General features: G+C 38.5%; 1 protein-coding gene across 2 annotated transcripts in view; it reads left to right on the top strand.

Annotated features, from left to right (window-relative positions):
• Positions 1–15424, top strand: part of LOC132142690 (E3 ubiquitin-protein ligase NEURL1-like) — a 54189-nt gene that overhangs the window by 29986 nt on the left and 8779 nt on the right. For both annotated transcript variants that reach the window (XM_059552749.1, XM_059552750.1), the window contains exons 2-4: positions 4667–4908; positions 5632–5953; positions 14577–15272. In XM_059552749.1, coding sequence (XP_059408732.1) covers positions 4667–4908; positions 5632–5953; positions 14577–15272 — 1260 coding nt within the window. The remainder of the gene's footprint in view (positions 1–4666; positions 4909–5631; positions 5954–14576; positions 15273–15424) is intronic.

The raw sequence follows: 15424 nt of genomic DNA, 5'->3' as shown, positions 1-15424 counted from the left end.
TTTAAGCAAAAAGTCTGGTTTGCAACTACTGTACATTTACAATTTTTGCAATACAGCAATGGTTTTCGGATAATCTTTGACACGAGTTAGTGAAATCAAACTGTTTAATGATTCAGGAAAATTCTCAAGTAAATTATTTACATTCTGGTGTCTGATACCTAAAAACAACTTTACTTATAATAATTGCTAGTACAGGGGAAATGTACTTACAATATAACAGTTAATGTGATTACCAACAGAGCAAATTAAAAGCTAATTCCAAGATAACAGATTAGAAAGAAGGTCATTGCTTGACATAATTAAACAAACTAAATTTTTATAACAATTATTTAAAATTAATTGAATTCAGTTTTGATTTATTGAAAATATTTATGATATCTAAAATGTACTGAAAACTCAATGAAATATGACAACCTCCTGTTTCCCTGTTGTGTACCTTTACAATGTAAAAAAAAATAAAAAATAATAATAATAATATTAATAATAATAATTCACCTTAGCAGATGATTGAGCAAATATTGATATAATTAGCATATGTGGTTTGTTGAGCCTGAAGCTTTCCCAGATCATACACACTTCATATGCATTACGCTAGGACAGGACAGCGTATTTTAACACTGAAAAAGTCACCTCTAAATCACCTCTAAAGGCACATCTAAAACTATTTTCATGTCTTTTATAGCTTTTAAACAGATGAACAAAACAGATATTGTACTGTCTGTGTGTCAAATATATTTAGCTGTAGACTTAGCCTTCTTTTGATGTACAGTACGTAATAAATTACTTTCAAGTGCTCCTTAGCAAGTCACTTTGGACCAAACGTTATGTATATTCGGCAAAGGAAACTGCAAACAGTCAGCCTCGGGATGTTCGGTTATGAAAACAGTCCGGGAGTGCTGCTGGTCAAGCAGTTTTATTTTAACATTGAGTGTGTGTGTTGTGAGGTGTTTATACATAACCTGACATTCTCTGACCTACAGTCAGACATCTGAACCTGCCCTGAGCACGTCTGCATGGTAATGAGGATGTAACAGGGATAAAGATGGCAGATACCTGACAAACTTATTCCACCCAGCAACTTTGAACCTGACCTTAGCATGTGAAGGTCCTCCTCAAAAAAAAATACACAAGTGTGTTTTACTAAACCCTTTTCCTAATTTAGCGATTATCCAAAAGCCTTTTAAAAAGCCATATCCTGGCTTCACATTCAGCATAATTAAGAGTAATGTTTTTGAAAGTCTCTCATACTCACCGAGGCTGCATTTATTTAGTCAAAACAAGTAATAAAAACAGTAATATTGTGAAATATTATTACAATTTAAAATAACTGTTTTTAATATATTTTAAAGTGCAATTTATTCTTGTGATGCAAAGCTGAATTTTCAGCATCATTCCTCCCAGTCTAATGCACTGATTGGCTGTTCAAGAAACATTTATTATTATCAGTGTTGTGCTGGGTAGTGAGAGTTGAAAATAAATTAATTAATAAAACAATAAAAAAAATAAATTAGTGTTACAAGCTATCACTCCAATTCTTGTTTACTTAAATGATTATAAATAATATTTATACTTTTTTTTTAAGTATTCAATGGTCCGCTACAGGAAGGAAACCAAATCCACATGAGCTAATTCCATGTAATGATTATTCATATGCTCAAGTGTGTTGACTCAGACCCCCCAGGCTGTTCTTTATGGGATGAACTTATATAAGAATCATTTTCTTTCCATTGGTTACCTTAAAAAAAGAATTTGGTTACCATAGAAATCGCTGCATTATGATGTGTTCGGCTTCTATTACTTACAATCCGCGTTTGTGTCTATGCATGTCCTGAGCTCTTACTGTATATTTTATGACTTGTGTGCATCTTATATGAAAAAAAATTAGGATGACAACAGAAAGTTATTAAAGTCAATGCGAAATGCTGTTCACAACAGTTTTTACTCATTTTTAATGGGGAAATGATTTAATCATAAAATCATAAAAAGTGGGGGTTACATTATAATGGAGCCAGACTTAAAGGGGTCATAAGATGCGATTAAAATTTTTCGTTTGGTGCATAAAGAATATCTTTAAAGCTGCAAAGACTAAAGTCTCAAATCCACAGAGATATTCTTTATAAAAGTTAAGAGTCAACCACTACACCCTAAAACAGCTCGTTCTAACACACCTCCACATCTCTCCATCACTTTGTAGGAAGATTTGCATAACTGTTTCCTGAGCCAGTAGCCTGCAATGCATCTGTGGCACAATGGCTGTTTCTATAAAGTAGGTCAGTTCAAAAGTTGCAAGGAAAGTCTGGTGCTTCTGACTCAAAGCTTGTAAGTACATTAATTATAGTTAAATAATTTGCCAGTGATGATTCAAATGCGAGTTTTGAGCAATGTAGTGTAGGCTTGTTTGTTGTTTCTCAGATCACAAATGCAAACATGGTTTTATGTTTACGCAGCGAAATACGCAATGCATAAAAAGACATATAAGTCATTATAATCAGTAATTATGTCCTAACTGGATGCTACAAATGCCTTATTTGTAATATATTTTATTAGTTTCGTCTCATCTAGTGATGACTGGATCGCAAACAAACCTTTCTATTTAACCGGATCTTCTTAACTCTTCTTCACCAAATGAAACTGAATCGTTCAAAACTGTGTGTATCTCCAGTACGCCCTAATCCACAAATTACTTAAGTTATTCGGTTTATAAACCTGCCTTACACTCCCCTTGACACGAAATAAACCAAATGTCCTGAGTTATTCAGTTACTCCTAACAGTACATTTACTGAACTGCTAAAAGAGAACTGATGATGGGATGTGCTCGAGCAGAGCAGCTGGACTGAGTCTCGTGCTGTTGGCCTGGGAGACGGCATATGTTAAGGGGCGTAACATTTCCATCACACACTTGAGGTATTCGGCCAATCACAACACACTGGATAGCTGGCCAATCAGAGCACATCCCGCTTATTCAGACCAATGAGCCTTGTAAAAATCGATGCGTTTCAGAAGGCAGGGCATAGAGGAGAAACAATAATGTGCATTATATGGAAAATATATATATATATATTTTTTTTTACCTTAAACCGCATAAACACATTGCATTACACCAAATACACAAAATAACGTTCTTTTTAGCAGCATCATATGACCTCTTTAATATGACTTTGCTAAATCCATACCTATAGCCCTCTCTTTGGGATAACGTGCAACAATGAATCGTTCACAAAACAACCAGGAACATTGTTAAGAAAGTCAAAAGGGTCATTTTTTTTATTTCAAAGTGATTTAAATTATAATTGAATGAGCAGATGGACTAAGAAGAAATCACAGACACTGAACTCAGATCAGCAGAAAACGGAAAGTTCTTACCATGGCAACGTTGCTAAGGAACATGAGCTGCTACTTAACCTCCATTTTCTGTCTGACAGCTGCAGCTCTTGTGTTTGCTAATGTATTCATTTCAGTGTACTCAGACTATGAGTGTTACACACACTGTCCATCCGCTAACAGCCCTGCCAACACACACATTTACAGACACATGTATGCAACTTACAAGGCTGAAAAGGCACCTGAGGCATATTAATGATTTTATAATACAATATTTTGTTATATGATGGTTTCACATAGGGCATTTGCATGAGCCTATGGTTGCCAGATATAGAAAAAACATGGGAGTCTTTATTCTCTTCACGTGTGACGTGTAGCCTTATCTGCATTGCTCAGGAAACATGTCATTGCCCACTATCAGTTTTTACAAGGGACCACAATAGCTGAGAGTACTGATGACATCGCTGAATGCTCCGCCAACTGTGCCATTACAGATCTGTGAGGGTGTGTTATCTTGTTAAAGGAGCCCCTTGCCAATCAGGTGAATGTTGGACATGAATGAATGCAGAGAGGATAGCCATAGCCCTCATAGATTACATTGTCCCAACATTGTGCCTCTAACATGGATATTTTCCTTCTCAAAACAGCAGAAATCATTGGCCTCTCCTGGATCCAGTCCAATAATGTTACTGTGCGCATATGAGTTGCACAACCCAGTGGTAGTCTGGCAAGGTCATATGATTGATAAATAGTACTATATGACAATAAGATCTTTACAGTTCCATATGTGAACTATAAAGTGTAAGGCCTTGATTAGAATACTAATAATAAAGTTGTGAGCTTGTAAGTGAGAAAATGGCTGGCTGTTACAAATTAATACACTGACAATCAGTCAACCCAATTTTCCATTACATGATTACTAGCAAAGACAAATCTGCAGTGCAACATAATGTCTGATTCGTAAACAAATCACAATAATTAAATGCTCTATTAAAAAGCTGAAGCGCACAGTGAAATTGTGCAGTTCAGTGCGGCCTGTTGGGAAAAGCGAATCAGATTTATTTACAAAGCTAAAAATCACTTGTCCAATAAAAATGCTGTACACAAATGCTGCGTGAAATGGGGTCAGACAAATCTCACCATGCAAGGCCTGATGCTGTTTTCTGCGGTTCATTGATTTGAAAGTAAAGGCCAGGCTTAGTCATGTTGAGCTAAGGTTTTAAACACGATTATAGCTGAGAGAAGACTTATTTCCACAACATTATGTATTTGTATATTACTTGAAATGATTGTACTTGTTTTTTTATTGGCGGACCATGGTTTATTTTTTTTTCTCTCTCCTAGACTCTCTGGGAGGACCGTTCCCCTCAACAGCTCACAGATGCCACCACAAACCCAAACGCTGTTTACCCTTGCATCTGTGTGGAGGTGTCCCCGTGAGCCCCCTTCTCTTCCACCCCAACGCTAAAGGCTCTCAGATAGTCATGGATCTAACACAAAGGAGCGTCAAACGGCAGGCCAGCTTCTGCAATGCCATCACTTTCAGCAACCGACCCATTGGTCTTTATGAGCAGGTCCGCTTAAAGGTAGGAACAAGGAAAGGCACGTTGAATATTTGGGAACAGTGGGAGTCTGGAATACTCAAGTGGACGAAACACACAGGCGGATGTGAATCCTTCCGAGGGTCTGCTCCAGCAGTGATGACGTTTATGTGACAAATATTAATCTGTCTAGTCATAGCCAGTGTGTGCGTAAAAAAAAAAAACAACGAAGTACACTCTGATAAACGTCACTGTGTTCTTGAAATGTTTTTAGCGCTTATTCCTGGAGTCACTGTAAATAAACCAGAGCTTCTCTACTCCAAACACACCACATGACTACCTCATATATCCCCTCAATTGTGTCCTCTAAGCGCAATCATTTATGATCATCACAAAATGTTCCCCCGTTTGGCCTTCAGCACTACAAATGGGAATACAAGAGCAAACTGTGATAGAATTAAGTTGAAATGAATCACATGTAAAAGTGATATGTATTTATTTTATAACACAACAATTTTGTTCCTTATCAACCCCCAAAAGGTATACATATTAGTAGCATATAAGTAGTAAATACATACCATTAAGGTACTTTTTCAAACCTTTTAGGGGTAAATAAAGGTACAGAGACTGTCCTAGTGACAAGGTGCAACTAATGATACAACTTTTTAAAATTTTCTGAGAGAGTAAACATTTCTATGATATGCAGTGACTCATGATGAACACTTTCGTGTGTTGTAATGATAGCAGATCCCTTTTTTCTGTCTTTAGATAACTAAAAAGCAATGCTGCTGGAGTGGTGCTCTCCGCCTGGGATTTACTTCTAAGGACCCGTCTCGAATCAATCCCGACAGCCTGCCCAAATACGCCTGCCCTGACCTGGTATCCCAGAGCGGCTTTTGGGCCAAGGCCCTGCCAGAAGAGTTTGCAAACGAAGGAAACCTAATTTCCTTCTGGGTGGATAAGAAGGGGAGAGTGTTTTACCGCATCAATGATTCCAGCCCCATGCTGTTCTTCAGTGGCGTTCGGACCACAGAGCCACTATGGGCCCTCATTGATGTCTACGGTCTGACGAGAGGAGTGCAACTGCTGGGTGAGAAAATGAACTCTCCACATACAGTAGAGAAAGCCAGTTCATGCCAGGTTCTGCTCTAACAGACTGCAATACGAAAAAATACTGAAGTAACGTTGTTTAATGCTTGCTTGATTTTTAAATTGGACAAAAATATAAACTGTCACATTTAATTCAATGATAATTTATGTATGATTGGTTTTACAGTTTACCTAGAGTTTCTCTAAAACACTGTTCGAAGAATGGGGATAATGCTGACATCGAACTTAGTGTGCATTATTTTAGGTGCAAAAAAATAGTTTATGATTATTTTGCGTATACTGTATGTTCTACATGAACAAAATGTTTCCTCCCGTTTCCTCCTAAATAGTCGCCATGTAAGGTTTTTTTTATATGAAATCTGTTAATTCACCATGCATGTGTAAGGATGTTGCTTCTTTTAACTCGCTGTTGTTGATAGAAAATCAATTGTAATTAATATTTATAAATGTATGAAAGTGCTTTTTCAATTGAGTTAAACACAACATATACATTTTGGGATAATAAACGAGCTGCTCTTAGACTCCAACATGAAAAACAAAACAAAAAAAGAACTAGAGAGCTGGATTCTGGACTGGAGTCTTGAGTTTTGAATGATCCATTCAGACCAGTTTCGTGAACTAAATCAATTTGTTCAAAAAATTTAACATCATTACATCTCTGAACTAGGGTGCATTTCCTCCAATTAGGTAATGTGCTAATGCTTATAAAGTTGTCTTGAAAAATTATTTTTTACTGTTTATGTAAGTGTATGATCAAGAATAGCTCTTGCTGTAAACACACAGTAAATCAGATAGCTTAAACTTGAAGGCAGTGGTCTAGATGTATTGCTGTATATAATCACAGTCAACACTGTTAAGAGCAGAACATACCATACGCCACGCTTTGTGTAATAGTGTTTGTGCATGGAAGGCGGGGTTTGGCAGTAAGAGGCGAGACATTCACATCTCACACACATACATGCAGCAGGCTTTAATGCGGTCATCCCCCAGGGATAATTATAGAACCAGGTCACATACACCAGAGATAGCTCCATTTATCCTAATTGAGCTCTGTGGCAATTGACGGCAGCCTCTCTGTCTGCTGTGTTGGATGTGTTTCGTTATGTGTACGAGTAACTTTATCTGTACTTTTGCCTCATGCAGGACAGCGTTGACATGCACTGTTGAACCTATTTTCTTCGATGGTCTACTGGCACGCTGACACCAAAGAATGTGTGTGTGTGTGTGTGTGTGTGTATGTGTATGTGTGTGTGTTTGTGTGTGTGTAAGTCCTGTTCCACACCACATGCAAAAAGCAGTATGCATTTATTTCGCCACCTATGGTAGCAGTATTCACATTGTGTACATATTGTGTACAAGTATGATACTACGTAGCACATAGGTGTGAGTTTCGGCACTGAAAGTGCACTATAAATTTATTAGCACAATTTTTTGCAACATAAGCTATGAATAAACATTAAAAAGCAAACTAGTCATCTGTTATCTGATACACATGTGCGTGTGTATCCACTCTTTCACCTCCCAGCAGTATGTCACATTTTCTTCTTCCAGAAAGGTTTGTAAGTGTGCATAGACCCTGCAGAGAAAGATCAAAATAGCTCTTCCTGTATTTCCATCAAATATTGCTCCTGGAGTGCTGATGCCAGAACTAAATAAATCAAATGAGTCTTAATTTCTTGTGGGCTGACATGAAATGCCTTAATTTACAGGACGCGTAAAGGAAGAACTAGTTAGTGACAGCACACAAAGCCTGAGGAATCAAAAAGTGGCCCTTTTTAGTATTTACTTTATTAATACACTTTCTTGGTGTTATGTGAACCATTCACATTCATAGATGAATGATTGAATGAATACATTTAATGGATAAATTAAGATTTAGGCTTTGTTTTAAGTTACTTTTGTCAGTAATGGTGCCCTTCTAAATAATTATTTCATGTCAGTTGACGTTAATTTAATAAACAAGTGAACAATAATAAGTTAACAAACAACAAAAAAGGTATTACCATGTGGTACATTGTGATGCTCTCAAGTGTGAACTTGACCTTCAGCCAACACATCCCAGTTAAAAATCTTTAAAAGTGGCTCCCAGCAGTGTTTCAAGAGGGGGTAGACCTACGCAATCAAACACGAAAGCAAAGTCGGGTCTAGAACACCGACTTTTCTCAATGGATGAAACTCCCAGTGGATAAAAATCCTGACCTACATTTTTCTTGTTGAATATCAGTTCTCACTAAGAAATGTTACATTAGAGAAAACAGAAAGAAACGTTGTCCTCAATTCATGTGCTTAATAAATACAGCTTTGATTGAGGATGGAAAAACTGGTCTAAATTGGTTGAACCATTTGTAAACCATTTACAAAATGAGGTTTGAAGATGAATTTGAACGCTCTATGGTCCATTTGTACAGATGCCATAAATTCTTCCTTGTAATTTTAGCCGTTCTTATCTTTTGAAGCTTTGTTTTAAGTGCCTCAAGCTTAAAGGGTTAGTTCAGCCAAAAATGAAAATTAAGCCATAAATGACTCACCCTGAAGTCATCCTAGGTGTACAGTATATGACTTTCTTCTTTCAGACAAATTCAGTTGGAGTTATTTTAAAAATTGTCTTTGATCTTTCGAGCTGTTTGATGCCACTGATTGCACTGCATCGGTATATAAAAACCCCATCCATTAAAAAAAAAAAAGGTGTCTCACATGGCTCCCGGGGGTGAACAAAGGTCCCCTGTAGTGAATCGATGCATTGTTGTAAGAAAAATATCCATATTCAAAATGTAATTAATCTAGCTACCGCTCACAGTTGTAAACGAAGCAGTTCCGGGGGAATGACATATGAGATCACCTTTTTTTTTTTTTTTCTATGGTTAAAATACTTTGTCACATATCCAAGCATCTCAACCAGCCCAACACTAAAACATACTCAACCAATAGTGTACATTTGGGGGTGTGACTGTGTAAGCAACCAATGGCAGGGTGTTTAGTGAAACCTGTTTGAAAACATATTTAAACATACAGGGTGCTTCTCAATTCATATTTGTGCATCCTCGTTTCCTTTCCTCGCTTCCTTTCCTCGTGTCTTAGCTCCACCCTTTCAGGATGCGAGGGAAGGACGCAAGGAAAAGACGTGAGGATGGAGGACTTGAATCAAGTGAAATGATTTATCCTCGCTCCCTTCAGCGTTACTTCAAAGTGTCATCAGCTGTAATTAAAGGGATCTGCCCTTATGTTGTTAAAGTTTGTTAATTAAGACATTCATAATAAATATTAATAAAGCAAGATGCCCTGTTTGAAATATAGGACATGCATGGTTTATTTGAAGTGAAAAGGTAAAATATAAATAAAAATTGTTACAACAGATGTGAAGGGGGAGGAGAATTTATACGTGCGTCACGTTAAGTCGATAAAATACTTCCGCATAGGATACACCTGTGTATCCTCGCTCATCTCTCCTCATGAAGCCTCCTCCCTCCTCGATCCTCGTCTCCTCGTGGTGCAATTAGAGAATTGAGATGTCCTTCAAGATGGCTGTGTTCGATCGGTTTCCGGGTCATAGGATGGAGGACGGAGGAGCGAGGAGACGAGTAGGGATATTGAGAAGCACCCACACTCACACACTACGACTCCTACCTGTCCAACTTCCCTTTCTCCTGAATATTCGCTCTTCAAAACTCTTTATCGCCCCTTCAGCTTGGAGGTTATTCCACAACTGTCTTCTTTTTAGTATGTTCCTTGAACCTTGTTAGTGTGGTATAGTTTTCCAGGGTTCTAGAATTTATTGGTGAAATGAAAACATCCCTTGAGGCATTTGGAAATGCATTGAGGCTGGAATGTTGTTTAATAAATAGGGTTTTCTCCTGTTTCGACCCACTTGGACCACTTCTTTATTTTTCATTTTCAAATCTAATCCTCATTATTTATTTGATTGAGGTGCAAGTTTAACTTGACTATGGTGGGCCATGATATCCCTAGTTGAAAGTCCCCTGCTGAGTACATAATCCTTCAAAAATAATATCTTAAATATGGACTATTTAACCAATTCGGCCAGAAAGAGTCAATTAGCGAAACTGATGGGTTGTTTCAGTGCTAGCTCACATAATGGGTATTAACAATAGTAAATTGCATTTGTTTGGCTGCCCAACTGCTTTGAAGTGGAACAAAGTAAAGAAATTAGAACAACAGATGTTGCAGCATTTGGTTGTTTGACTGTATTTATGCTTTGAGTCCAAAGAGGGAAAAAAAAAATTGTAATGAACTGTTTGTCAGGAGGTCAGATTCTCGAACCTACACAGGAAATTCTGTGAAGAATGCTTAAGGTGGCGGGAAAGCGACCCATCACAAAACAGGACACCTTCCTTTTTCCTGCTGTTAAGTGTCCTTGTATCCCTTCTCCAAACTTAGAACACCCCTTTTCCTTCATTTTGCTCATGCCAAGGCCTCGGGACATCCAAACATGGACAGTGCTGCTGAGATAAGGTGTGGCTGTCTTATATATAGGCAGAGCTCTTCAGGGCCTCTTTGAGGGAGTTATGGGCAAACATCAGTTTATAGACTGCTAGATAAACATCCACGTATTTAGGACCTTCTCATGTTTGCTGGTGCAAAATTTCAGTATGTCTCCCATCTGCTGGGTTAAATTAAATGGGTGGGGTACAAAAAACAACAACATAGAGGATAATAACATAATGGGTTGATCATCAACCTAACCATTTTACTTTTTGTGTGTGTAAAAAAAAAAAGAAAAAAAAGAAATCAATGCTAAAAATGGGATCAAAGATTATCAGGACAAAATGTGTGTTTCTTCCGAATAAGCTTCACCAATTAATCATTCACAATAAGACCAAGACCGTATATTATAAAAATAAAATGGGTCAATTTGGATTCCGTGCTGACTAGCGCTGAGACATGAGGCAAGGAAACCATGGTTTGCCTGACTAAAATTTGGATATGAGCCACACGGAGGGTCTTTTGTGGCTTTCTGAGCGTACTTGGCTGTGTATGCGTGTGTTTCAGAAAAAGAAAGTGAGAAATGACCTCAGGGAAGGAGGTTCGTGACCCAGAGATCATTTCTCAATAGGTCCACGTGTTGCCTGTGTGGCCATTATTCCAAACAAAGAGACCCAACAGCCAAGCATGCATAGAGCCAACAGGCTGTACTGAAACCTCTCCCGTCTCCCCCTACTGTTTCTCTCAAACACACACACACACACACACACACACTTACATGTACCATATGCATTAGCATCACACTGCCATACGAGCCCCACTCTCTTCCTAGTTTTTTGTTCACATTGACCGTCTGACAACCTAGGATACAATCTTGCTTTGAGACAGAACAAAAATTTTCCTTTCATTAAAATGGGAAAATTTTATACACAAAAAGAGACCGTTACTTGTAGATAAAACAACAATAAAAAGCAAAATGAAAAACTGATAAGAACAACCTTATACAGTGCCTCAAAGTAAAAAAGCAAAAACATGCACTTCCATTTTTGGTCATTTCATTCCCATCCAGGCTCTTTCTGACTAAACCAAGAGCCGCGTTTTTTGTTTATCAGAAACCTCATCTGCCTATTTTCTACTGCCTTTTGTGTTTAGCCCAACAGGTGCGAAATAAAAAAAGCATCTTAGACAAAAAAGGATTATCAAAATAGGTGTTTGCTTTTGGTCAGTGCAGCTGCGTCCCATCACTAAAATTGGGCATTAATGTGCAAGCCTGTATTGAGGTCTTTTTTTTTTTATAGAGATTTATATTTTCAAAGAGATTACGTTCTGGTCCCAGCCAGTCATATTGTAGAATAGCCGGGGCTTGTGAGAAAGCTGCCATTAAGACAAAAGGAAATGTGAGCATTGGCAGCTAAGCAGGTGCAGGGTAATTAGAGGGGCAACAGCTGCCACCGGTCACAGACATCTTGGCACAAATGCTCGTCTTTGCCCCTCCCTTGGTTTTTCCCATCTCCTTTCCTTTAAGCTTTCCATTCCAAGCGTGCTGTCAATGTTTGTGCTCCCTCAGAGTGGTTCAGCGAGTCTATTGATTAATTAGCACTCACTTGTTTGCCAAAATGGAGAATATATAATGGAAACTGTAAGCAAACCTTCAAGCGTTCTAACAGCTTTTTTTGAAGAGTCTGTTGACGAATGGTCAAAGTAGACAGATATAAGCCAGCTTTATCAGAAGTTCTGTCATGATTGACAAAGACAATTTGTGTCTCAGCTATATAAAAACTGCATTGACAACTAGGCTCAAGAACTCAGCCATCCTATAGACCATGTTATGTGTTACTGCAAGCTGACTTTATTTTTACTTCTGTTATGTGATTGATCTAGAAAGAAGCATCATGTTTGTTCAAACTATATTCTAGGCTTGCATCATTGCTTCCAGGTCTAGGGCAGTGTGGGACACTGAAGCCTGAATTAATCCTATTTACAGTATGTCTTTACTCTAATGAGCCCGATCTAAGAAACACACTCCAGCCAGACCTGCTGTGGTGATGTCATTACCCACTTCTCTGGCTGATCCAACTGATTGGGTTCAGCTGTGTGTCCATTTTAACTGTGAATTTAAAGTGGCAGTCCATCCACAAATGAAAAATTATTTAGGAGACATACAACATGTGCAGAGTTGGGCATACTCTAGGACCAGGAATGGTCTGAACCATTAATAATGGATAAACCATGGGTTTATAACTCCAATCAAACACACCTGAACAAGCTAATCAAGGTCTTCAGGATCACTAGAAAGTTACTGGCAGTTAAGTTTGATGAAGGTTGGAGCAGTGGATCTCGAGGACCAGGGTTGAGAACCCTGGGATAAACAATTGGATAAGCTGTGTGTTTTTTTTTTTAAGGGATCTTAAAAGCATTTCATCAGTCCTTAACACCAATTCCTTTGTGATCAACAATAAAATCTGTAAGCTACAGTATAGCAGAGGGCAAAGATCTTGACAGCACCTGGACATATACTTTTGTTAAATGGAAAACAAGCAGTGTGAACATTCTTCATAATCCGTATCTTTAGAAGAAAGGAAGTCGGTTTGGATTAACATAAAGAAAAGTAAATCATTTTCATTTTAGTTACTGGATGAATTTATCTTTAAAGATATTCAAAAGGCTACCAGAAAGATACTACATTTGTTTTTAAAATTGCAACTAGATTTTTTGAAATATGCAGCTTCTATTTAAATTAAGTCTGCATTATCTCCAGTGATTTTTTTTTCTTCTTCTTCGTCTTGTCCATAAATAAATCTAACAAGTTTAAATGGGCTCCATCTTTTCTTTAAAAATTCCCCTCGTTCTCCTTAGGAGTGTTTAATATTACACTAATTAACACAGACTACAGCAGGCAGATTTTCTGTGTGCAAATCTATCTCAGCTAGATCTTAAAATCATTTGAGAGCTGATGATGGGATTCAGAGTGCTGACAAACAGAAAATGTATATATCCAAAATATCAAAATCAGACAATGCGATCATAAGCAAAAGGAGCGAAACGGATCCTATGCGTTAACATTATTGTAATAGACAACATGAAAGGAAAATGAACATTACATTTAAACTATTTCTGTTAACTTCTACATATACCCATGCATATATATATATTTGCATAATTGCAAAGCATTAACAATGGTGGTTGTGGTGAGTGGGGCGGGGCCGAGGGACGTGGGAACAAGGAGGAAGGCCGGCAATGATTGGGAAATCAGTGACACCTCCCTCCTTGTTCCCACGTCCCTCGGCCCCGCCCCACTCGCCACAGTGGTCTACAGACTCTGTTGTGATAAATGCATTCAAGCTCAAACTTGCTCAAGATCCTCGCAAAAATAGGGTTTATAAAGTTTTAGCAGCTTCACTCAGCCTGCACCCATGTCCAAACTATTGGAGTCCATTATAATGTATTTCACTTAACCTTTTTTCATTTACATATGTACCCTAGCTCTACTATGCAAGTATTTCAGTGCCTTAGTGATAAGTGGAACAAAAAAGGAGGAACAACAGTCTTCAGCTGGTCTGAGCGCTGAGCTATGATAAACTAAGTTAGCCTACCCCTAAACTACTGTAATACGCTATTTTAGGCTACTAGGAGTGGGGAATTAAATTCGGTGTACTACTAAACACTTTGCTAGCACAGCATTTCATTCATATTTTGCACTATTTTTAGCAAACTTGCAGGGAGCAGTGGGTATGTTGTGCTTACACAACATATGCTAGTACATTACTATAAAGTTCTATTCCTGGCAGCCAATGAGTAACTCGTTTAAATGGTAAAGAATGTAAAGAGACACTCCCTGGCACCCATTTTGGAAACAACTTTAGCTCTTATGTAAAATAGTAAAGGCGTAAAGGACTCAAGTTAGATTTTTGAATTTGTTGTTTATGTTTGTTGAATAAATAGCAACAAACTCTGTAGCATGTATGTTTTTGGTAAAAGAAGGGGGGGGGGGTGCTTACTAAACCTTTTTTTCAGTATGATAGACAGTGAAATCTATAGGGCTGATTAACTGCCCAATAGTTGTCGATTATCTAGAGTCAACCATTGAATAAACCATACTGTATAATACAAACAGTTCATCTGACAACTGATAGCTAACTGCATATCCCACTTCTGTCCCACAGACAGTGAAGTCGTCCCCCCAGACCTTCTCCGCCCACGATCCTTCACCACAGTACGTGGATCCACCTCATTACGACGTGAAGCAGACACCTCCCGCCTGTCTGTCAGTCTTTGCGATCTTAACCTGCAACAAGATGATGCCAGGCTTCGACTCCCTCCCGCCCCCGTCACCTGTCCCATTCCTCAAAATTCCATGAACTCCCAGCAGTCATCACTGCTTCCTCACACCTTGGAATGTGACCTACGTTTCCACCAGCTACGAGGTGCCCACATCAAAACCCTTAATGAACAGACTGTGGCCCGATCTGAACACAACCGTGAAGAACGCACTCTGGTCTTCACAGATCGCCCACTACGAATTGGTGAAACCATCTTCATTAAAGTCCTTAAGTCCAGCCCTGCTCGATCTGGGTCTCTCTCTTACGGTGTGACATCCTGTGACCCAGCAGTGCTTCGCCCTAGTGATCTCCCTTACAATCCTGAAGCACTGGTTGACCGTAAGGAATTCTGGGCGGTGTGCAGGGTGCCTACTGCTTTGCAGAGTGGCGATATCCTTGGTTTTCTGGTCACACAGGAAGGGGAAGTCATTCTGAGTCATAATGGTAACAATGTGGGGATGCAGGTGTGTGTGGACAACTCACGACCACTCTGGATGTTTTTTGGACTGCATGGTGCTGTCACACAGCTGAGGATTCTAGGTAAGCAAGCCAAATCAGAATCATATTATCTAGGTGTATTAGAAAAAAATAAACTTAAGGTGCTTTCACACAGGCAAAACAGGACATGGTTCATATAAAAAAGTGGTAATGTGAAAGCTGTCATGAGGACCCGGGATCACAATAGGGTAGAG

Source organism: Carassius carassius, chromosome 6 (assembly GCF_963082965.1).
Source record: "Carassius carassius chromosome 6, fCarCar2.1, whole genome shotgun sequence".
Classification (NCBI taxonomy): domain Eukaryota; kingdom Metazoa; phylum Chordata; class Actinopteri; order Cypriniformes; family Cyprinidae; genus Carassius; species Carassius carassius.
This window is presented reverse-complemented; position numbering and strand designations above follow the sequence as displayed.